We start from the raw sequence: 25,398 nt of genomic DNA, 5'->3' as shown, positions 1-25,398 counted from the left end.
ATGTTTGTTATTGTTATGTGTGGGAGGAGGGCCGAGGCACACCGGTGGTCAAGAACGCGGATCTCTCACAGGAGGCAGAGCTGGTGAAGCAGAGGGGCAAGGTACACAGTCAGGATCCGACAAGGACGAGGGAGTGAATCTCTCCCAGGGATCAGGCGCTGAGGTGCAGGAGACAGGCTCCAGGCGGCGCAGACTGAATGGGAGGGGCGGCTGGGTTGGGCCGGTCCTGACTGTGGCGTGCTTTTGTGTGTCCTGATGCCTTTGTGAGCCTGACATGTATATGTTGAGGCGCCGACTGGAAGGGCAGGATGGATGGGAAGGCTTGTGGCTCTCTCTGCGGCCTTGGGAGCCTGAATCGCCATCATCCTCCGAGCTGATGTTTAGCGGTGCAGGGTATATTAGTTATTTTGCTATTCCTCCAAAAATAAACTAATGGAATAGGATTGAATTGTTTTCATTTCCCTGATCAAAAATCCACTAATTGAGCTTGTTAGTGAAAAATGGATTGTCATAGCCTTTGTCTCTTTTTAATCCCCTTTGAAACATCAAGCATTAAAAGTGGGGATTTGTGGTCAGGCCTGCCCAAGTTGAGAGTTGCTATCCAGCCTGTTTTAGATGCATGCCTACAACAACACCCGATGACCTGAGCATTTGAATAAGGTGAGTTGGGACACACCTCAAACAGGCTGGATAGGGGAAGTTGGTGTGTTTTATCAGGTGATCAAGGAACTCAGCCAATCTTCATTCATCCATCCTGTTCTGGTGGAGGTACCCTTGGCTCCTTGAGTTGCATTTATCATTTATCAAAAAACAACCTTTCTTCACAATTCAGGCTAATCTTAGCTTTTAGCATTGTCACATAATTTTATAAATTCATAGTTCAACAATATTTGGGATATAAGTTTTTTCCAAATTTTTATTTGTCTCATTAAGTATTTATCACTTTCAATTTGTTTTTTGCGATAAAATAACAAGCGTTGAATTCATTTTCATTAGATTTTATTAAACCAATAGGAATGCGTGCAAACTGGAACGTTACAAAATGTGTGCAATAGGAAGTGAACAATGTATAGCCCCCTGCCCAAATGCTTCATCAAAATAAATCGCAGTATTCATCTGATTTTAAATTTCTCTTTTTTAAATTTTATACTCATCATATTCTGTGTAAGTAGAGGGAGACTAAGAAGGTAAGAATTTCACTGCTCCATGCTACAGTTTTGTTTTTACTGTGCATATGACCGATAAATACGTTGAATTTTTGAACTTTGTATTTCCTGAAAACAGGGTCTTTTAACATCTGAAATAACCTGCTGAAGATTTCTTACCAGGCTTTACCGAGGACCTTTTACCAGTCTTTACCAGGGTTATTTTCTTTTTATGCTTTAGTGTGCTAGAAGGGGAAGTATTGAGGGAAGGCACGCTGTACGAGAGGCTGATCAGGCAGAGGAGTATGTTCAGCACTAAGCTTCTGTCTGACCATCTTCACAAACTGTCTCAAAAACCTTGTTATGCTGGCCATGGCTTTACAGCCAATATGCACTGTAAAGTGGATATGGTCATGATTACAGTTACCTTGTTAGTCTGACTCATGAGATTGAATGTGTACGTTTTTAGATGCTATCAGTTGTTAACCCTAACATCAGTACTTTAATTAAATACTATCTCTGTTTTAATATTTTATTTTTTAGTAGAATTTAGTATTTTACATAAATCTCAGACATTACTCTCACTAGTACTATAGCTTGAGTTCCCCACAGAGGATACTCTGGTAGACAATTTTTGTTAAAGGAACATAGCTGTTCTGCTGATAATCCAAAACATAAAGAGGATCTGATATTGTTGAGGGATTATATCCATTCTGAACCAGCTGGAACTTCTGATGTTTAAAAGTGCTCGTCATTTCCATCACTACCTGAGGAGACACATAAAACAATAATCAGTGTAATTCCAATGAATAGCACGCAGCGCAGTGTGCAAAATGGTATATGATTCTGAACACGCAGTGAGAGTAGATTTTATATACGTATTTTCAGACAATACATATTTAGTTTGAAAATGAAAATAACAACTGAAAAAACCTTTCACACTCACACCTACAGGCAATTTGGAATGTTTTTGGAATGTAGAAGACAACCCAAGCAGGCACGGGGAGAATAGGCAAACTCCAAATAGGAAGGCTGGAATCAAACTCACAGGCAGACATGCTACCAGTAGTTGCTTGTAAATTAAATGCAAGGGTTTTTGCGGGAATTTATAAAAAAAAAAAGAATACTGCATTATATGAACCCATTAAATTAATATGAAACACACTAGAGTTTAACATGTTGGTGTGGCCAATGACAAATGTTCCTTTGGAAAATTAATTGTCCACCCCAGCTATACTACACGTATACTTACTTACATGTTACAAAAGAATCTGCAACCCCAGGTTAACCAAGAGTTTCAAGTTTGATGTTTATTGAAGTATTGATATGTTTATTGAAGTACCGTATTGGCCCGAATATAAGACGATGTTTTTTGCATTGAAATAAGACTGAAAAAGTGGGGGTCGTCTTACATTCGGGGTCTACTCTAGACATTATACCCATTCACTTGTGTGCAGCGGTAAGTTAAAGGTTGCTGGTATCGACTGAGTATGTTGCTGTGATCGTGTGCGTCTTTGACACAAAGTGAGTATATACATTCCATTGTTCCTACTGTCCACTGTTGTGCCGTTTTTTCCGATCGCGGTTTGCTTCGTGTGCGCGCCGTTTGATTAACAGCTCCGGCGCGCTCCTTTAAGTTTGCCTTGCATTGTACGAGTAGCCGTTACGCAGCGGCACGGCGACTAATGGTCGCCAGCAAATGTATTTTGTTGTCTCGATGACTTATGTTTGGTGTGTTGCTGAGAGTATTTCATTTATGGTTATTTAGTATAGCGGGGCGGCTCGGTGGAACACTGGTTAGCACGTCCGCCTCGCAGTTAGGAGGGTGCCGGTTCGATTCCATCTCCGACCCTCCCTGTGTGGAGTTTGCATGTTCTCCCCGTGCTCGCATGGGTTTTCTCCGGGCACTCCGGTTTCCTTCAACATCACAAAAAAAACCCCATGCTTGGTAGGCCGATTGAGCACTCCAAATTGCCCCTAGGTGTGAGTGCGAATGTGGATGGTTGTTCGTCTCTGTGTGCCCTGCGATTGTCTGGCAACCGGTTCAGGGTGTCCCACGCCTACTGCCCGATGACTGCTGGGATAAGCTCCAGCACGCCCGCGACCCCCGTGGGGACAAGCGGTATCGAAAATGGATGGATGGATGGATGGATGGATGGATGGATGGATGGATGGATGGATGGATGGATGGATGGATGGATGGATGGATGGATGGATGGATGGATGGATAGTATAGCGGAACCGTTACGCGCAGTTAGTTATGTAATGTGTGCCGTCTACTAGTGTTGTGTGACGTCGGAAGTTGAGCGGTGACTTACGTGCTGTTGCAGAACCACGCACACGTGCGCACACACACACACACACACACACACACACACACACACACACACACACACACACACACGCTTCATACAAGAATCACATTCACACACCCAAAGACTTACCCATGTACACTACACACACCTGCTCTCGTATCCTTATGACCAAACGTGCCTATACCCTTTTGCCAGTTTGCCTGTCTGCCCCTGAGCCACAGTGCCTGTTACTTTTTTGCCAATAATTCAGTAAAGCAATCAAAACTGAACCACGTCTTCCCTCCTGTGTTCTGACCGACACCCGGGGACGAAAAGAGCATAACCATCTGAGCCAACCCCCTATACCAGGGTTGTCAAACTCGCGGGCCGCATTGTAGTCATAGCTTCTTTCGGAGGGCGATTATAACTGTCAACCCAAATAAATGTATGAGCACCTCATATTATATACAGTAAAAGCTACAAAACAAACTGACAAATAACTCGTTTTCAAATCAGACGAGTAAAAACTGGTCAAATATTAAAAAAAAAACAATATTATTAAAAGTGAAGACAATTTGCAATTCTAGTAATGACACACGCATTTGATGCGCAATTTGTCTTCGCGGGCCACATAAAATGATGTGGCGGGCCGTATCTGGCCCCCCGGGCCTTGAGTTTGACACCTGTGCCCTATACAGTCCTCAAGCTCCCCAACAATAGCGGTACCAGTTTGCATTATTTTATTGCAATGTTTTTCCTTGTTTCAGGACTACAGTTACAGTTAGACTTCACTTTGATGGTTAATGCAGTTATTACAATTTTGTTGTTTTATCACATTTCAAAAACCAGAAGCCATTCATTTACAAATGTGATTGCACTTTAGATTACATACTTAAATGTTCAGATATTGAGATGTGATAGATAGATGTGATTTGCATGATTTGAATGAGGACAAAATAACAGGCTTTTTCTCTCAAATATATTGTTATAAACATTTGTTTCAAATGTTATCATTTTCTGTATAAAAATTAAATTTGGTGTTCAAAAAGTCTCTTTTCAAACTTCAGTCTTGAAAAAGAGGGGGTCGTCTTATAATCAGGGTCGTCTTATATTCGGGCCAATATGGTATTTACTCAATTTATATTTAGATGTAGCACAGTAAAAACAGTGAAGTAGAAAACAAATAAGTGACAGCATGGAAAATAGCAACTATTTCACAGGGGTACCTTTGATGGTGTTACAATGCAAGTTACTCGGTTCCTTGCCTGAAGTCTTAAGAAGACGGGTCGAGCATACGTGGGTAGCTCCATCACCACATGTTTAAAAAGTGTGTTCCCGTCAAACATGAAGCCTGGCTTTACAATCATGGCAGCCATTCCAGCTCTTCCCTCATGCCCTATAAACACAGTATAAATACATGAAAAATACAAACATTGCACATTTTGAATTTTGAAATAGATGAATAACTTATATGCCGTATTTATTCTAATTATCGCCCATATTCAAATAATCGCCTAGTGTGTGTTAGCGATGACATAAATAAAAAACATTGATACCTCTAATTACCGGCTAAAAATTCCCACCAAAACGTACGTTTTCCTCTGCGACCGCATGTCGACGTCATTGCGCAAGTTTAAATATTGTAATGTCCTGTATTCTTTGTTGTCGTATCAGGACGTGTGAGGGCGGGGCAAGGAGAAGTGACGTGATACTGGTGGGTTGTGTGGGCTGGTTAGCTTGGCAATCAGTTGGTGTGTGAGGCGCATGGGCTTGAGTTGTGGCCACCAGCAACTCCTGTTTGAACGTGTTTTTCTGTTGCCTTTTTTTTGTTATTATAAAAGCGGCGATCAAACCGTCTGAACATCCTTAACGCACTGAGGGGCATTACAATATGACGGATTTGACAGCACGTCGAATGTCCCTTTTAAATTGTTTTTCTCCATAAACTATGATACAATTACACTCGTCACTCCGCTACAATATCCTCACACAATTACGTCATCGGGGAGTGCGCTCGAACAAGATGATCGCGGTAACATGACGTGCGCAACATGTGATGTGCGACGGTAACGTGTCGCATCGATGGAGCGTCAATTAATGCACCCAGGTGTTGTTAGAGTTTTTTTGTTTTTGTTTTTTTTGTTTGTTTATTTCGAACATTAAAGAAATACAAGAAAGAAAAGTAAAAAAAATACAGAAAATGATAACTTCATTGACAATAGAACATAAAAAAAGAAAAAAAAAATGATATTGCATTATAATTTTACCTTTCTCGTTAATTCATGTTTGTTCAAAACGGAGTAGAAGGAAGCCTAAGCTTATCTAACTCTACCCTTGTAGGTGTTTCTCTTTAATTCTGTCCAGATTTGACCATAGTCAAATATATTTGAAATATATATATATATATATTTTTTAAAAATAAATACAAAAGCAACTCAAACAACTTCACAGCATATTACGGTATCTCGTCAATATTTTGTCCTTATACATTTTTTTACACTTAGGTAAGGTACTACAGTTCTTTAATTCTTCACTGCTGGTGTTCCATAATTCCACACCTTTAACTGCGTCACGCCTTAGCCCCAGCTCTTCCACTAAGTGTCGGTATTTTGGAGAATTGTGGGAGTAGAGATATTGGCCTGTAATTTGAGAATATGTGTTTGTCCCCAGCTTTATATATCGGAATGATTTTAGCAGTTTTCATTTCACTCGGAAAAACACCAGTTGTCAAAGATTGGTTGCAGATATGTGTAAGGGGTTTCACCACACATTCAATAATATTTTTAACAAGTGACATATCTATCCCATTACAGTCAGTTGACTTTTTACCTTTAAATTCTCTAACAATTTCTATTATTTCCTTCTCATTCGTTCCCCTTAGAACCATACTTTCGGCTATGGGTACATCCTTAATTTGGTCACTTCTACTACCTTTCTTTGCAACTTCCTCTGCCAAAGTAGGCCCAATACCAACATAGTTATTATTAAACTCTTCTGGAATCATAGTAAGATCACTTACAGTTATGTTATTACTGTTTAGAAAGTAAGAAGGATATCCTGGCTTTCCAGTTTTGTTTTTAAGTATCTCATTTAACATTTTCCATGTACTTATTATGTTATTCTTGTTTTCCTCCAGTATTAGTAGTAGTTCCTTTTACTGTTTCTCATTATTTTAATCAATTTATTTTTGTATGTCTTGTATTTTAATTCAGCTTCCTTTGTTCTTATCTTTAAGAAATCTTTGTATAATGGGTTTTTCTTCTTGCAAGCATTTAAGATTCCCTTTGTCAGCCGTGGTTTTTCCACAGAATTTTGTTTAACTGCTTTCTTTACAAGAGGACAGTTTTTATCATAAAGTTCGGATACAATGGCCATGAATGTGTTATAAGCTTCATTTACATCACCCACATATACCTTTTTCTAGTCTTGTTTTAAAAGATCATTTTTAAATGAGTTGACTGAATTTCCAGAAGTCATTCTACACATTTTAAAAGTTATAGCATCCTTTTTTTTCTTTGTACAGTTCTGGATCACTGCAAACACTGGCAGGTGGTCGCTTGAATCATTTATTATCAGTCCAGTTTTTACTTTCTTTTAAATTACATTTGTAAATATATGATCAATTATTGTGGCACAGTGAGATGTGATTCTAGTCGGACAGGTTATTGCGGGGTAGAGACTCATACTGTACAATAAGTTAATAAATTCTGTTACTGGAGTCAGCTGAAGTGGGTTCAATAGATCTATATTATAGTCGCCACAGACAGACCATTTTCATATAGATTTTTCTTTCATACATTCCTGATAATAGTTCACTAAATGTCTCAATACATGAACCTGGACATCTGTATACACAGCTTACCAGAATGTTTTTAGATGATTCCATTTCTATTTCAACAGTAATACATTCTTCATTTTCAGTTATCAGTGCTTGTTTGTTCTCTATGTCATATCCCTTACGTTCAGTGAAATCAAGTGTTTTCAAATCAAGTTCTTCATTTTCAGTTATCAGTGCTTGTTTGTTAAACACACCAGTTGGAGAAGAAAGGCATTTGTCAATACTGTTCATGGTGGGTTGCTAATTTCACCAAGTTTTTACCTTCCATGATCTAAGAGTACCACAACCTTAGGTTCAACAGAATGATGTACAGATTACTGGTCTCCTTCGTACTTCTTAAGTTGCTCTATGGCACTGATGCAGAAACCATGAGAACTTTTTGCTGCTCCAACAGGTTTGATGAACACCTTACAACCAGCAGTCCAAGTGGACTGTATTTTACCATTTTTCTTAAGAGCTCTTGCTTTCTTAGCTATTTCACCATTTTTCTTGGTGAGGTGTTCATTAATGTACACGTTCGTGCCTTTTAGTTTTCTGCCTTGTTTGAGCAGATTTATCTTATTTTTCCTGTTTGTAAATCGGACAATTATAGATGGTATGACAGGCTTGCCATTTAAACTCTTGGTTGGCAGAGTGTGGCATGCCTCAATATCGACAGTGTCAATGACGATGTCTTTACTCTGGAGGAAAGGTTTTACCTGCTCCTCGGTTGTCTCCTTATGTTCAGGATTGTCCTCAGAAGCAAGGCCTTTCACAGCCTGCTGGTAGCTCCGTTGTTTGATCTTTAAACCTGTGATGATGACATAGTTGATACTGCTCCAAACTTTCTAATCTATTTTCCAGGCTGACAATCTTCTTATTTTGTTCAATGTTCAGTTGTTTGAGCTGCTTTACCTCTCCCATCAGCTCTATAATAATTGCCTGTTGCTTCATTATGGTTTCCACATTTGAAGACATCACTTCCACTGATAACGTCAGCTCCTCCATGTCCTTCTGAAGCACTTTCATGGCCATCCCGGTTGTCAGTCTAGACCTGATGGTAGCTCTCCTCCTGGGATTGGAAGTGCTAGTGATGCTAGCCCACTGGGCCTGGTGGTGGCTGTCCTCCTGGGCCTGGTGATGGTAGTCTACTGGGGCTGGTGGTGGCTGTCCTCCTGGGGCTGGTGGTGCTAGCCTACTGGGCCTGATGTTAGCTCTCTTCCAGGGCTGGTTGTGCTAGCACACTGGGCCTGATAGTATCTCTCCTCCTGGGGCTATTGGTGCTAGCCTACTAGGCCTGGTGGTGGCTGTCCTCGTGGAACTGATGGTGTTGGCCTACTGGGCCTGGTGGTAGCTGGCCTCCTGGTACCTGATGTTGGCTGGGCTCCTGGGGGGATGATCGCTGGTCCGGCGCAGGTGGCTAGAGGTCCGGTGAAGGCCGCAGGTCCGGCGTTGCTAGCACGCAGTTTGCCGACGGCCGCAGGTCCGGCATTGCTGGGACGAAGTCCGAAAACGGCCGCGGGTCCGGCGTTGCTGGCTCGAGGTCCGGCGACGGCCGCGGGTCCAGCGACACTGGGGTGGGACCCTAATGCGGCCGCGAGTCTGATGGCGCTAGGAGGAACCCCAAAGGCAGCCGCGGGTCTGGCGTCACTGGAGCGAAATCCGACGTCGGCCGCGGAGCCGATGGTGCCGCAAAGCTCCGACGTTTGCTGGCTCGGCGACTTCCCAACAAAGAAGAAGCCTTGGTGAGATCGCTCGTCGAGGTGATCGCTCGTCGAGGTGATCGCTCGTCGAGGTTTTCTCCCTTGTTGGCCGCGTTGGTGTATCGCAACACATCAAGCATTTGTCGACGCTCGTATCGCTCCAATGCCTTGCTTCTTGCGGACTGTTTGTACGACAACATTCAAAGTTTTTCCAATTTTGAAACACAGTGTCTGTTCATTGAACTCTGCTTTTCTTCTTTGTTTTTTTTCTCTTTAAATGCTTCCAGAGTGCAGAGGTAGATCAAAACAGCCGCTGTTCTAGTGTTAAGAACACCAGTGAGATGCAGGTATTGCATACTACATAAGGAAAATATACATATCGCCCATTTTAGTGCCCCTTGGCGATCTATTAATCGCCCACCCCCCTGTTGGATATAAACCTTCTCTAATTATTGCCCAGGGTGATAATTAGATAAATACGGTGTGTGTGTGCATGTATGTATGTATGTATGTATGTATGTATGTATGTATGTATGTATGTATGTATGTATGTATGTATGTATATATATATATATATATATATATATATATATATATATATGTATGTGTATATGTATGTATGTGTATATGTATGTATGTATGTATGTATGTATGTATGTATGTATGTATGTATGTATGTATGTATGTATGTATGTATATATGTACGTATGTATATACATACGTATATATACGTATATATATATATATATATACATACGTATATATATATATATATATACACACACATATATATATATATATATATATATATATATATATACACGTGTATATATAGTATATATTGCCGCTGTTCTAGTGTTAAGTAATTGCAGGACAGTTACGGTACAGCTTGTGTGGTGCTGTGTTGTCGTTCCCCCTGCAAAAAGTAAACTGTTTCCAAGCTATCCCTGTTTGTCCAAACCTCCTGACAGCCAGGGACGCAAGGTCTCGGACAAAATACGGCTGATGATGGCTGACTACCTCAATCAGTAAGTCACATGACTTACAAACGGGAGACCCAGGTTCGATTACCGGCAGGGGCACAATATGAGCAATGAGCGATTACCTTACCAACAGTCAGTGTGGGTCCTTAGGCAAGACCCTTAACAATACCGCCTACCTCAGAGATAATGAGAGTACAAGAAACGAAAGATATGCCGGCTCAGACGTCGCCCGGACAAACAAGGTCTGCGTCAGGTGCTGGGGAACCAGAGCACCCTGATGAAAAATGGGCTACTGGAACAAGACACAAATGGGCGAGATGCGAGAATAAGGATCTGTTGGAATGCTACTACTCCAGCAACCCGAGCGAGAGGGGTTAGATGCGGAGGGAACAATGTCAACTTCGATACCCACAGTCAACACTATCGGCCAAGCAACTAGTAGCTCAATGTTCCAATATCCATAAACGGCACCTGCTATCACAGCTCGAGATTGATGAAATACAACACAAATGCCATAGCGAAGGTCAACCAGAGCACCAGGTCAGAGACGAATTAAATCCATGTACAAGTCCAGAGGTTGGGTACAAAACCCCAATAAGCACAATCAAGCTAAACGAGGCAGCAACTGACCTGACGAACAAGATCATGGCGAGAATGAACCTAGATACACACTGCAGAGGCTAAGTGAAGTGTCAGGACTCGTCCCCGATCGTTTCATAGTTCTGTTCGTGTGTCAGTGTGCTCGCCCCTCCCCTCCTGTGTGCCCATGATCAGTGTGATTATTCCCACCTGCCTGTCGTTACCTGTCGTGTATATAAGTCCTGTCTGCCCCTCACTCCCTGTCGGATCGTCGATGTCGTCCCGTTTGCTATCCTTGTGGTTCCTGTCTGTTTCGAGTCTGTTTTTGTTTGCCATCCCTGTCGGTCAGTATGTCATGTTATTAGTTTGCCAGTTCTCGTCTGTTTCCCTCGATGCCTCGTTCCACTTCCCTTTTCCCTAAATAAACCCTGGTCCAAGCTGCACTTGGTCGCCCTGCTCCATGTTCCATCCGATCCCTGACATGAAGTACCCTCAGAAAGTCTCCTAGAAGATGTGAATGCGGCACTGACAACAATTCCTACGGCTACCATCACTGAAACCAATGAGCTGATATACACCTCAGCAGCAGTGATCCTAGAAATGCTTGGCTACAAGAAGAATGACCATATGCGACCACAACAGTGCCCACCATGGAAGAGAAGGCTGGAGGCCAAAATCTAGATAGCACGGAGAGAAGTGAGCCAAATGACAGAGGCCCAGAAAGGTGCAATGAAAAAGCAAGGTCCCAAGAAATAGAGCCAGATGCCCATACCTGAAGCACTCGAAACTGTGAAACAAAGACTCCAAGCGTTGGCCAGCCGCCTAAAGAGGTACACAAGAGAGAATGAAGCCAGACGAATAAGCAGGTTGTTCACAACACAACCAGCGAAAGTGTACGCTCAGTGGCAGGGGAATAATAGCAGAGCAGACCCACCAAGGCTGGAAACTGAACAGTACTGGAAGGATATATGGGAGCGGGAGGCATCACATAAGAAGGATGCAAGGTGGCTGGTGGCTCTGAGAAAGGACCACAGCAAGCTCCCTGAACAGAACCCAGTAACCATCACAGTGGCAGACATCCAAAGAGTCTCAGGAATGAAAAACTGGACAGCACCAGGCCCTGACATGATCCACAGCTACTGGCTCAAGAAACTTACAACTCTCCATGAGCGCCTGGCAGCACAAATGAACCAGCTGCTAAGGGATGGGACTCACCCTGAATGGCTAACCCAAGGGCGTACGATCCTGATCCAGAAGGATCCTTCAAAGGGTACAGTCCCATCCAACTACCGGCCAATCACCTGCCTCTCCACAACATGGAAGCTGATGTCGGGCATAATATCAGATAAGATCAGCGGGCACATGGATCATACATGAGCACTGCTCAGAAAGGGATTGGTAAAAATACCAGAGGAGCAAAACATCAACTCCTGGTGGATAAAACAGTCACCCAAGACTGCAGAACCAGACGTACCAACCTGAGCACTGCCTGGATCGATTACAAGAAAGCATATGACTCAATGCCACATACTTGGATCACTGAATGCTTGAGGCTGTACAACATCAATGGGACTCTGAGAACCTTCATTGCCAACTCGATGAAACAGTGGAAAACCACACTTGAAGCCAATGGCAAGCCACTTGCACACGTGACCATCAAATGTAGTATATACCAAGGAGACGCTCTGTCCCCAATGCTGTTCTGTATAGGACTGAACTCCCTCAGCCAAATAATCAACAAGACGGGCTATGGATACCAACTCAGGAATGGGGCCACCATCAGCCACCTCCTCTACATGGATGACATAAAGCTGTACGCTAAGAACGAGCGGGACATTGACTCCCTGATCCACACTACCAGGATCTACAGCTCTGACATCGGAATGTCATTCGGACTTGAGAAATGTGGCCGCATGGTGACTAAAAGAGGAAAGGTAATCCACACAGAGGGGGTCTCACTCCCAGAAGGAACAATAGCAGACATTGAGGACAGCTACAAATACCTTGGAATTCCACAGGCAAATGGCAACCTTGACGAGGAAACAAGGAAACCAGCCACAGCCAAATACCTCCATCGAGTAAGGCAAGTCCTAAGAAGTCAGCTCAACGGCAAGAACAAGTCCCTAGCCATTAACAGCTACGCCCTACCAGTAATCAGATACCCTGCAGGAATCATACGGTGGCCAAAGGATATACAGACCACAGATATCAAGACACGGAAGCTCCTAACCATGCATGGAGGGTTCCATCCCAAGTCCAGCACCCTGAGACTGTACACTAGCCGTAAAGAAGGAGGCCGAGGACTAGCGAGCGTGAGAGCCACGATCCAAAATGAAACATCCAAGATCCATAAGTACATCAGGGATAAGGCCCCAACGGATCACGTGCTCAGTGAATGTCTCAGACAATGGGCATCAAAGGAAGATGAGGTGCTGGAGGGACCATCATGGGAGGACAAGCCCCTACATGGGATGTACCACCGAAACATAGCTGAAGTGGCTGATATCCAGAAATCCTACCAATGGCTAGAAAGAGCTGGTCTGAAGGACAGCACAGAGGCACTGATCCTGGCTGCACAAGAACAGGCCTTGAGCACCAGAGCAATAGAGGCCCAAATCTACCACACCAGACAAGACCCCAGGTGTAGATTGTGCAAAGAAGGTCCTGAGACAATCCAGCACATAACTGCAAGGTGTAAGATGCTGGCAGGTAAAGCATACATGGAGCGCCATAACCAAGTAGCTGGAATAGTGTACAGGAACATCTGTGCAGAGTATGGACTGGAAGTCCCAAGATCCAAGTGGGAAACACCTCCAAAGGTGGTAGAGAATGACCAAGCCAAGATTCTCTGGGACTTCCAGATCCAGACAGACAGAATGGTAATGGCGAACCAGCCGGACATTGTGGTGGTGGACAAAGAGCAGAGGAAAGCCGTTGTGGTTGACATAGCCATCCCAAATGATGGTAACATTAGGAAAAAGGAACATGAGAAACTTGAGAAATATCAAGGGCTCAGAGAAGAGCTGGAGAAGGCCTGGAGAGACTTCAGTGGTACCTGTGGTCATTGGAGCACTAGGGGCAGTAACCCCCAAACTGGAGGAGTGGCTGAAACAGATCCCAGGAAAAACATCTGACATCTCAGTCCAGAAAAGTGCAGTACTAGGAACAGCAAAGATACTGCGTAGAACCCTCAAGCTCCCAGGCCTCTGGTAGAGGACCCGAGCTTGAAGGGAAAAAGAGACCACCCACAGGGTGTGAGGAGAATTTTTTTTTTTCATTTTATATACATACCGTATTTGCCGGTGTACAGGTCGACTCGGTGTATAAGTCGACCCCCTAAAATTCGACGGAAATTTACGATTTTATGATATATCCTTTGTATAAGTCGAGCTCAATTGTTGCATTATATTAAACTTCAAAATTCAATATGCGAAATTTATTGACGAAATGTGTTCAAATTCCGGGAGGCCGTGCGCATGCGGCTGTTTATAAGCACCGCGGAGGAGATTGCGGCCGGCGAGCTCGCGCACGCCGCCCGGCACCAACGGGAGGCCGGAAATAGCTCCAAGCCGAGCGGATCGGCACTTTATAAGCACCGCGGAGGAAATCGCGGCGCCTCATTGGACTTCCAGCGGCCGGCGAGCTCGCGCACCCGCCCGGCACATCCGGGAGGCCGTGCGCACGAGCCAAGTGGCCGAAAATAGCCCCCGCCGAGCGGATCGGCTGTTTATAAGCACCGCGGAGGTGGTCGCGGCGCCTCATTCGACTTCCAGCGGCCGGCGAGCTCGCGCACCCGCCCGGCACATCCGGGAGGCCGTGCGCACGAGTCAAGTGGCCGAAAATAGCCCCCGCCGAGCGGATTGGCTGTTTATAAGCACCGCGGAGGTGGTCGCGGCGCCTCATCCGACTTCCAGCGGCCGGCGAGCTCGCGCACCCGCCCGGCACATCCGGGATGCCGTGCGCACGAGCCAAGTGGCCGAAAATAGCCCCCGCCGAGCGGATCGGCTGTTTATAAGCACCGCGGAGGTGGTCGCGGCGCCTCATTCGACTTCCAGCGGGCCGCGCACTCGCGCACGCCGCCCGGTTCAAATTTTCTAAGTGCAACGCACAATGAGATGCATGAGAAACGGCCTTGGTTACCATCACATTTGAAGCGATGAATACGAAGTTAAATTTTATGACTCGGTGTATAAGTCGAGGTCGATTTTTTTCGGTCGATTTTGGATCGAAAAAGGTCGACCAATACACCGGCAAATACGGTATATATCTTAACCCAAGCGGTTCTATTATTGGACTTCTGTGCTCAACACGAATTTTCTATAATGAACACCATGTTCAAACATAAGGGTGTCCATGTGTGCACTTGGCACCAGGACACCCTAGGCCGGATTCGATGATCGACTTAGTAGTCGTGTCATCGGATTTGCGGCCGCATGTTTTGGACACTGGGGCGAAGAGAGGGGCGGAGCTGTCAACTGATCACCACCTGGTGGTGGGTTGGCTCCGATGGTGGGGGAAGATGCCGGTCCGACCTGGCAGACCCAAACGCTCTGTGAGGGTCTGCTGGGAATGTCTGGTAGAATCCCCTGTCAGGAAGAGCTTCATTTCCCACCTCTGGCAGAGCTTTTCTCACGTCCCGGGGGAGGCGGGGACATTGAGTCCGAGTGGACCATGGACCACGGCCCCTCCGTGTTTCGTCACCTTATCGTGGTGGAGGGGTTTGCGTGCCCCTATGATCCTAGGAGCCATGTTGTCGGGGGCTTCATGCCCCTGGTAGGGTCACCCATGCCAAACGGGTCCTAGGTGAAGGGCCAGACAAAGCACGGCTCACAGAAGCCCCTTATGATGATTGAAATAAATGGAATTAGTTTTCCCTCGCCCGGACGCGGGTCACCGGGGCCTCCCTCTGGAGCCAGGCCTGGAGGCGGGGCTCGAAGGCGAGCGTCTGGTGGCCGGGCCTTTGACCATGGGGCCCGGCCGGGCATAGCCCGAAAAAGAAACGTGGGTCCCCCTTCCCATGGGCTCACCACCTGTGGGAGGGGCCGAAGGGGTCGGGTGCAATGTGAGCTGGGCGGCAGCCAAAGGCAGGGACCTTGGCGGTCTGATCCCCGGCTTCAGAAGCTGGCTCTTGGGACATGGAATGTCACCTCTCTGGCTGGAAAGGAGCCCGAGCTGGTGTGCGAGACAGAAAAATTCCGACTAGATATAGTTAAAGTTAAAGTCCCAATGATCATCGTCACACACACATCTGGGTGTGGTGAAATTTGTCCTCTGCATTTAACCCATCCCCATGTAGATTTTGATCCATCCCCTGGGGGAGAGGGGAGCAGTCGGGCTAGCCTACATGCACAGTTTGGGTTCCGGTACAAGCCCTCTCGAGAGGGGCTTGACTCTCTTCCACTCTGGAGTTGCCCACGGTGAGAGGCGTCGAGCAGGTGTGGGTATACTTATTGCCCCCCGGCTGGGCGCCTGCACATTGGGGTTCACCCCGGTGAACGAGAGGGTAGTCTCCCTCCGCCTTCAGGTGGGGGGACGGGTCCTGACTGTTGTTTGTGTCTATGCACCAAACGGCAGCTCAGAGTAACCACCCTTCTTGGGGTCCCTGGAGGAAGTGCTGGAGAGTGCTCCTTCTGGGGACTCCATCGTTCTACTGGGTGACTTCAATGCTCACGTGGGCAATGACAGTGAGACCTGGAAGGGCGTGATTGGGAGGAACGACCCCCCGGATCTGAACCCGAGCGGTGTTCTATTGTTGGACTTCTGTGCTCGACACGGATTTTCAATAATGAACACCATGTTCAAGCATAAGGGTGTCAATGTGTGCACTTGGCACCAGGACACCCTAGGCCGCAGTCAGATGATCGACTTTGTAGTCGTGTCATCGGATTTGCAGCCGCATGTTTTGGACACTCGGGGCGGAGCTGCCAACTGATCACCACCTGGTGGTGGGTTGGCTCCAATGGTGGGGGAAGATGCCGGTCCGACCTGGCAGACCCAAACGCTCTGTGAGGGTCTGCTGGGAACATCTGGCAGAATCTTCTGTCAGGAAGAGCTTCAACTCCCACCTCCGGCAGAGCTTTTCCCACGTCCCGGGGGAGGCGGGGGACATTGAGTCTGAGTGGACCATGTTCCGCGCCTCCATTGTTGAGGCGGCCGACCGAAGCTGTAGCTGTAAGGTCGTTGGTGCCTGTCGTGGCGGCAATCCCCGAACCCGCTGGTGGACACCGGCGGTAAGGGATGCCTTCAAGCTGAAGGAGTCTTATTGGGCCGTTTTGGCCTGTGGGACTCCGGAGGCAGCTGACAGGTACCGGATGGCCAAGCGGAACGCGGCTTCGGCGGTTGCTGAGGCAAAAACCCGGGCGTGGGAGGAGTTTGGTGAGGCCATGGAGAATGACTTCCGGACGGCTTTGAGGAAATTCTGGTCCACCATCCGGCGTCTCAGGATGGGGAAGCAGTGCAACGTCAACACTGTTTACAGTGGGGATGGCGTGCTGCCTACCTCAACTCGGGACGTTGTGAGTCGGTGGGGAGAATACCTCCTCAATTCCACCTACACGGCTTCCATTGAGGAAGCAGGGCCTGGAGACTCTGAGCCGGATTCTCCAATCTCTGGGGTCGAGTCACTGAGGTAGTTAAAAAACTCCTCGGTGGCCCCGGGGGGGGATGAGATCCGCCCGGAGTTCTTAAAGGCTCTGGATGTTGTGGGGCTGTCATGGCTGACACGCCTCTACAACATTGCGTGGACATCGGGGACAGTGCCTCTGGATTGGCAGACTGGGGTGGTGGTTCCCCTCTTTAAGAAGGGGGACCGGAGGGTGTGTTCCAATTACAGGGGAATCACACTCCTCAGCCTCTCCGGTAAGGTCTATTCAGGGGTGCTGGAGAGGAGAGTCCGTCGGGAGATCGAACCTCGGATTCAGGAGGAGCAGTGTGGCTTTCATCCTGGCCGTGGAACAGTGGACCAGCTCTACACCCTCGGCAGGATCCTCGAGGGTGCATGGGAGTTCGCCCAACCAGTCCACGTGTGTTTTGTGGACTCTGAGAAGGCGTTCGACCGTGTCCCTCGGGAGGTTCTGTGGAGGGTGCTTCGGGAGTACAGGGTGCCGAGCCAACTGATAAGGGCGGTTCGGTCCCTGTATCACCGATGCTGGAGTCTGGTCCGCATTTCCGGCAGTAAGTCGGATTCGTTCCTAGTGAGGGTTGGACTCTGCCAAGGCTGCCCTTTGTCACCGATTCTGTTCATAATTTTTATGGACAGAATTTCTAGGCGCAGCCGAGGCGTTGAGGGGGTCCGGTTTGGGGACCTCAGCATCGCGTCTCTGCTTTTTGTAGATGACGTGGTGCTGTTGGCTTCTTCAGGCCGTGATCTCCAGCTCTCGCTTGAACGGTTTGCAGCCGAGTGTGAAGCGGTCGGGATGAGGATCAGCACCTCCAAATCCGAGTCCATGGTCCTTGATCGGAAAAGGGTGGAATGCCCTCTCCGGATCGGGGATGAGATCCTGCCACAAGTGGAGGAGTTCAAGTATCTTGGAGTCTTGTTCACGAGTGAGGGGAGGATGGAGCACGAGATCGACAGGCGGATCGGTGCAGCGTCGGCAGTAATGCGGACCCTGTACCGGTCCGTTGTGGTGAAGAGAGAGCTTAGCCAAAAGGCAAAGCTCTCAATTTACCGGTCGATTTACGCTCCTACCCTCACCTATGGTCACGAGCTATGGGTCGTGACCAAAAGAACGAGATCCCGGATACAAGCGGCCGAAATGAGTTTTCTCCGCAGGATGTCCGGGCTCTCCCTTAGAGATAGGGTGAGAAGCTCGGTCATCCGGCAGAGACTCGGAGTAGAGTCGCTTCTCTTCCACGTTGAGAGGAGCCAAATGAGGTGGCTTGGGCATCTTATCAGGATGCCTCCTGGACGCCTCCCTGGGGAGGTGTTCCGGGCATGTCCCACCGGTAGGAGACCCCGGTGACGACCCAGGACGCGCTGGAGAGACTGTCTCTCAGCTGTTATTTGATATATAATTTGATATATTATTTGATATATAATTTATGTATCGTTATAGGGCCTGTGGAATATTTTGAAGTGCAAGCACTGTCAGCGGCGCGCACCCATTGTTGACAAAGGACGATTGATGGATTTAATGAGTTGGAGTGACACAGATGGTTTTATAAACGTGTTATTTATGTAATAGTTTTTAATAACTCTGATTGTTACGTGAGGCCCGTTCTCAGCTCTTCGTTTGTGTTTGTCACGTTAGCATACCTATCGCTTAGCCTGTTGTTGCTCGTTCATGTCTGTTCTTGGTGTTGGATTTTGTCGAATACATTTCCCTCCAAATGCGACTTATACTCCGGAACGACTTGTGTTTTTTTTCACGTTATTGTGCATTTTATGGCTAATGCGACCTGTATTCCGGAGTGACTTTTAGTCCGAAAAATACGGTATTCGTATTTTAGGCTATATTATCTAATAACATCCATCCATCCATCCATTTTCTGAACCGCTTAGTCCCCACGGGGGTCGCGGGCGTGCTGGAGCCTATCCCAGCCGTCATCGGGCAGTAGGCGGGGGACACCCTGAACTGGTTGCCAGCCAATCGCAGGGCACACAGAGACAGACAACCAATCGCACTCACACTCACACCTAGGGACAATTTGGAGTCTCCAATCGGCCTACCAAGCATGTTTTTGGAATGCGGGAGGAAACCGGAGTGCCCAGAGAAAACCCACGCGGGCCCGGGGAGAACATGCAAACTCCACACAGGGAGGGTCGGAGGTGGAATCGAACCCGCACCCTCCTAACTGTGAGGCGGATGTGCTACCCAGTGCGCCACCGAGCCGCCACTATCTAATAACATTTTCAACAAAATAGTTTATTATCACATATTTATAGTAAACCCCAAACGCATCCCTGCCCAATAAAACGCTGCCTTTTTTACATAAGGCAATAAAGTAATATATCACAATTCACCTGTCACGGCCTCGTCGCTTCACAGATTTTTTTCACAGTACATTATGTTAGGACTTCAGAAGAAAAAGACACTACAGATTGGAGTCAAGCCACAGCGGCTCAGTCAGAGGCGCAGTGAAATATGCGTGAGTCACAATCTGTCCTACTATATAGTACGTACTTTCCATCCATCCATCCATCCATCCATCCATCCATCCATCCATCCATCCATCCATCCATCCATCCATCCATCCATCCATCCATCCATCCATCCATCCTCTATACCGTTTGTCCCCACGGGGGTCGTGGGCGTGCTGGGGCCTATCCCAGCAGTCATCGGGCAGTCGGCGGGGGACACCCTGAGCCGGTTGCCAGCCAATCGCTTGGCACACAGAGACAAACAACCATCCACACGAGTACTCACACCTATGGGCAATTTGGAGTGCTCAGTCAGCCTACCATGCATGTATTTGGAATGTGGGAGGAAACCGGAGTGTCCGGAGAAAACCCACACAGGCACGGGGAGAACATGCAAAATCTACACAGGGAGGGCCGGAGCTGGAATCAAACCTGTACCCTCTGACCTGTGAGGCGGATGTGCTAACCAGTGGGCCTACTTTGTAATGTTGATAAAAATTATTATTTTACCGTAGCAAGAAAGCGCTTCTCTTTGTTAAACAAATGTGTGGGCCTAAAAACAGGTTTTGTTATTTGGCTTCAATGTCATACATTTTCTACTTTACGTGTTTTGCGGGTTCTTTCACGGGTTCGTTTCGGAACGTAACCCAAGCAAAAAAAACGAGGGATTACTGTGCAAAATTAAAAAATACGCAGTACAAACTTATACCGTATGTTCTGGACTATAAGCCGCTATTTTTTGCACAAGATTTGAACCCTGCGGCCTGTAGTCCAGTGCGAAATTTGCGTAATTGTTGTGATGTCTAATACACTTATACGCTCGTTCGTGAAAAGGTTGTAGACCGCTGTTGTGCGGCACCGCCTTGCTGGACGGAAGGATGTGTGACCAGACACGCGGTCACTGGGGAGAAGAGTGATATGTTGATCGCATGTCCGTCCACCAGGCAAATAGTGCCGCACAATTGACACCAACAAGAGACGAACGATCAAGACGAAGATTACTGGAGAAAGGAAACTTTTATACACAAACCTTCATTATGGGGGACGAAGTAAATGCATATGATGTCGCTTTTAAGCTAAAAGCAGTCGATTTGTCTCTTAACGAAAGAAATGGAGCTGCTGCGTGTACTTTAGATGATTCCTCCGGCCACTAGAGAGCACTGGGCTATTGTTGATGATATTGTTGCATCACCCTTTTCAGTATTTTTTTTCTGGGTCATGTCTTCTCCGGAGCTTTGCGTGCAGCTCGTACCGCATTGCCAACTTTACCCCTGTAAGTGGTTCCATTTCATTTATTATTAGTTGTGTTGCTAGTGTAGAGTCGTCGCTGAGATTTATATATGTTTGTATATTTGCAGAACTCCATCTGTCAATAAACGTTATGTTAATAAAAGGTATGTGTCCCCAAAAAAACATCTCTTTCCTGACAATCCTCTGTGTATATTCTCTTACAAATGATAATTAAACATGAAAACACCTGCGGTTTATAGTCCAATGCGTCTTATATATGAACAAAACAAGATTTTTCCCTAATTTTAGCTGGTGCGTCTTATCGCAGATTTTGGAATTTTGGAAATTTGTGAATAATTTCACATATAAGTCGCTTCTGAGTATAAGTCGACCCCCCCACCCAAACTATGAAAAATAAAACGTCATTTATAGTCCGAAAAATACGGTATATGATCTTTATATGCATGTACCGGTACAAAATTTGTCTTCATCGTCGCTATTTCCGAAAAGCTCGTTCCATTCGTTTTCGTTTAGTTTGTCGTCATAAAGGGCATCTTCTTGGTCTTCTCTATCCTCAGTTTCCTCCTCCTCTTCCCAGATAAGGTCGTCTTCTGTCCCATCGAGAGCGTTTGGCGAATATTTTCTAAGTGCCAACGGCTCTTGCGCCATAAAGAGTCCGCCTCGGCTGGTTCCCCATGTCGGCCAGAACAAGTGAAAATTCGGCCTCTTCCCCTGGAAGTCTGGCCAAGTTTGGCGAATATTTTCTAAGTGCCAACGACTCAACCGCCGTAAAGTGTCCGCCTCGGCTGGTTCCCCATGTCGGCCACCACAAGTGAAAATTTGGCCTCTTCCCCTGGAAGTCTGGCCAAGTTTGGCAAATATTTTCAAAGTGCGAACGACTCAACCGCCGTAAAGTGTCTGCCTCGGCTGGTTCCCCGTGTCGGCCACCACAAGTGAAAATTCGGCCTCTTCCCCTGGAAGTCCGGCCAAGTTTGGCGAATATTTTCTAAGTGCCAACGACTCAACCGCTGTAAAGTGTCCGCCTCGGCTGGTTCCCCATGTCGGCCACCACAAGTGAAAATTCGGCCTCTTCCCCTGGAAGTCTGGCCAAGTGTGGCAAATATTTTCAAAGTGCGAACGACTCAACCGCCGTAAAGTGTCCGCCTCGGCTGGTTCTCCGTGTCGGCCACCACAAGTGAAAATTCGGCCTCTTCCCCTGGAAGTCCGGCCAAGTTTGGCGAATATTTTCTAAGTGCCAACGACTCAACCGCCGTAAAGTGTCCGCCTCGGCTGGTTTCTCCGGTCGGCCAGAACAAGTGAAAATTCGGCCTCTTCCCCTGGAAGTCTGGCCAAGTTTGGCGAATATTTTCTAAGTGCCAACGACATTCATTTAGACATGGCGATTGAATGTTTACGTACTGGTAGTTATTGTCGTTGCTTGACGCGCGATGACTCGCACATTCGCTCAATACCCAGTACTTCCCCCTAGCAGTCATCGTCACTGCCTGGCTTTCGATGTCCGTTATTGAGGTGAGAATATTTGAAATTGTTGCTGAGGATGCGTGTTAATGCGACGAACGCTTTATAATGATTCAATTTCTCGCTGTTTGATGAGCCTGACGGACGCACACCCACGCACAATGAGATGCATGAGAAACGGCCTTGGTTACCATCACATTTGAAGCGATGAATACGAAGTTAAATTTTATGACTCGGTGTATAAGTCGAGGTCAATTTTTTTCGGTCGATTTTGGATCGAAAAAGGTCGACTAATACACTGGCAAATACGGTAGGTACTTTTTTACCTTTACAAGCATGTGGGTTTAGAAAATAACATGATGTTACATGTAAGCTAATGTTATTCTAGAAAGTAACATGACGTAACATGAACTGAGAACGTGCCTGATGTAACATATTACCAGTTATTCAAATAATTATAATATAAACTATATATCAAATAACTATAACAAATAACAATTTTATCGAACTATCCGTGTCACTCCAAATCATTAAATCCATCGAAATCTTCATCTTCTGTGTAAACAACGCCGCTCCTGACTCCGGAAGTACATGCGGCATTAATGTCAGACTCATCGTCAATTGCGGTTCCAATTATTCCACGGGCCCATATAACTATATATAAAGTACAGGACTGTCTCAGAAAATTTGAATATTGTGATAAAGTTCATTATTTTCTGTAATGCAATTAAAAAAAACAAAAATGTCATACATTCTGGATTCATTACAAATCAACTGAAATATTGCAAGCCTTTTATTATTTATTTTATTATTATTATTATTATTTTAATATTGCTGATTATGGCATACAGCTTAACTCAAATATCCTATCTCAAAATATTAGAATATCATAAAAAAGTAAACTAGTAGGGCACAGGTGTCAAACTCAAGGCCCGGGGGCCAGATACGGCCCGCCACATCATTTTATGTGGCCCGCGAAGACAAATTGTGCATCAAATTTGTGTGTCATTACTAAAATTGCAAATTGTCTTCTCTTGTAATATATATATTTTTTAAATATTTGACTAGTTTTTACTCGTCTGATTTGAAAACGAGTTATTTGTCAGTTTGCTTTGTAGTTTTTATTGTATATAATATGAGGTGCTCATACATTTATTTGGGTTGACAGTCATAATGGCCCTCCGAAAGAACTACAATGCGGCCCGCAAAAAAAGATGACTGACATCTACTAAGAGGGTATTCAACTAATCACTTGAATTGTCAAATTAACTCGAAACACCTGCAAGGGTTTCCTGAGCCTTGAAAAACACACAGCTTGGCTCAGTAAACTAAATCACAAGTATGGGGAAGACTGCTGATTTGACTGCTGTCCAGAGGACCATCATTGACAGCCTCCATCAGGAGGGTAAGACACAAAAAGAAATTCCTAAAAGAGCAAGCTGTTCACAGAGTGCAGTTTCAAAGCACATCCACAAAAGGTCTGTTGGAAGGGGGAAATGTGGCAGGAAATGCTGAACAACCAAGAGAGATGACCGCAGCCTTAACAGCATTGTAAAGAAGAGTCGCTTCCAGAATTTGGGGGAGCTTCAAAGACAGTGGACTGAAGCTGGAGTTCAAGTATCAAAAGCCACTGTTCACAGACGTGTCCAGGAAATGGGCTACAATAGCCGTATTCCCATGGTCAAGCCACTTCTGAACTCAAGACAACGGAAGAAGCGTCTGACTTGGGCTATGGAAAAGAAGCACTGGACAGTTGCAGAGTGGTCCAAAGTCCTCTTTTCAGACGAAAGCAAGTTTTGTATTTATTTGGAAGTCAAGGTGCCAGAGTCTGAAGAAAAGGCTGGAGAAAAGTAAAATCCAAGTTGCTTGAAATCCAGTGTGAAGTTCCCACAGTCAGCGATGGTTTGGGGAGCCATGTCAGCTACTGGTGTTGGTCCACTGTGTTTCATCAAGTCCAGAGTAAATGCAGAATTTAGAGCACTACATGCTTCCGTCTGCTGAAAAGCTCTATAGAGATGATGATTTCATTTTCCAGCATGATCTGGCACCTGCCCACAGTGCCAAAACCACCAGTAAATGGTGTACTGACCATGGCATTACTGTCCTTGATTGGCCTGACCTGAACCCCATAGAGAATTTGTGGGGTATTGTGAAGAAGAAGCTGAAAGGCACCAGACCCAACAATGTAAATGAGCTAAAGGCTACTATTGAAGCATCCTGAGCATCCATAACACCACAATGCCCAAGGTTGATTGCCTCAATGCTACGCCGCATTGAAGCAGTAAAAGGATTGCAAAAGGATTCCCAACCAAGTACTGAGTGCATCAATGGACATTTTCAAATGTTTGATTTTGTTTTGCTGTTATAAATCTTTTTTTTTAACTTGGTCTGAGGAAATATTGTAATATTTTGAGATAGGATATTTGAGTTTTCTTAAGCTGTAAGCCATAATCAGCAATATTAAAATAATAAAAGGCTTGCAATATTTCAGTTGATTTGTAATGAATCCAGAATGCATGCCTTTTTTGTTTTTTTAATTGCATTACAGAAAATAAAGAACTTTATCACAATATTAAAATTTTCTGAGGCAGTTCTGTATATTCTGGAGCGACTTTTATTCCGAAAAATACGGTATGCATAAATAGCTCCGGTTTCTTCTCACATTCCAAAGACATGAATGGTAGGCCGATTGAGCACTCCAAATTGTTCATAGGCGTGAGTGTGGATGAGGGTGTACCCTGCCTACTCATCAATGACTATTGGGATAGGCTCTAGTATGCCTGCCACCCTCATGAGGATAAGAGGTTGGGGTTTTGTGTGTGTGTGTGTGTGTGTGTGTGCGTGTGTGTGTGTGTGTGTGTGTGTCACACACACATTCACACCGTAATATGCAGGAATCGAACTCACAGTGTCAGCACACAAGACAGGCAAGTGTACCTCTTCACCATCAGCGACTCCCCGGTTGGGAAAATAAAATATATGCATAAACGTACAATTTCCAATGTAAAAGGAAGTTATATTATTTCATAATCAGTCTTTTTCCCATCAAATATCAGCACCAAGGCATGAAAAAATCTGTTGGACTG

The 25,398-nt window shown here is 45.8% G+C and overlaps 1 protein-coding gene across 6 annotated transcripts in view; it reads right to left on the bottom strand.

The window, feature by feature from the left end:
• Positions 1-982: 982 nt before the first annotated feature.
• Positions 983-25,398, bottom strand: part of slc27a6 (solute carrier family 27 member 6) — a 60,463-nt gene continuing 36,047 nt past the window's right edge. For 4 of the 6 annotated variants that reach the window (XM_088392994.1, XM_088392991.1, XM_088392992.1 and 1 more), the window contains 2 exons: positions 4,666-4,835; positions 983-1,912 (listed from right to left, as the gene is read on the bottom strand). In XM_088392994.1, the coding sequence (XP_088249120.1) occupies positions 1,736-1,912; positions 4,666-4,835 (347 nt within the window). In that variant the 3' untranslated portion in view covers positions 983-1,735. The remainder of the gene's footprint in view (positions 1,913-4,665; positions 4,836-25,398) is intronic. The other 2 variants (XM_088392990.1, XM_088392993.1) reach the window with 2 other exon arrangements.

This window comes from Syngnathus floridae, chromosome 12 (assembly GCF_059516105.1).
Source record: "Syngnathus floridae isolate MCC-2025c chromosome 12, RoL_Sflo_1.0, whole genome shotgun sequence".
NCBI classification, from domain to species: domain Eukaryota; kingdom Metazoa; phylum Chordata; class Actinopteri; order Syngnathiformes; family Syngnathidae; genus Syngnathus; species Syngnathus floridae.
The sequence above is the reverse complement of the archived record's forward strand: the minus strand, read 5'-3'. Positions and strand labels throughout refer to the sequence as shown.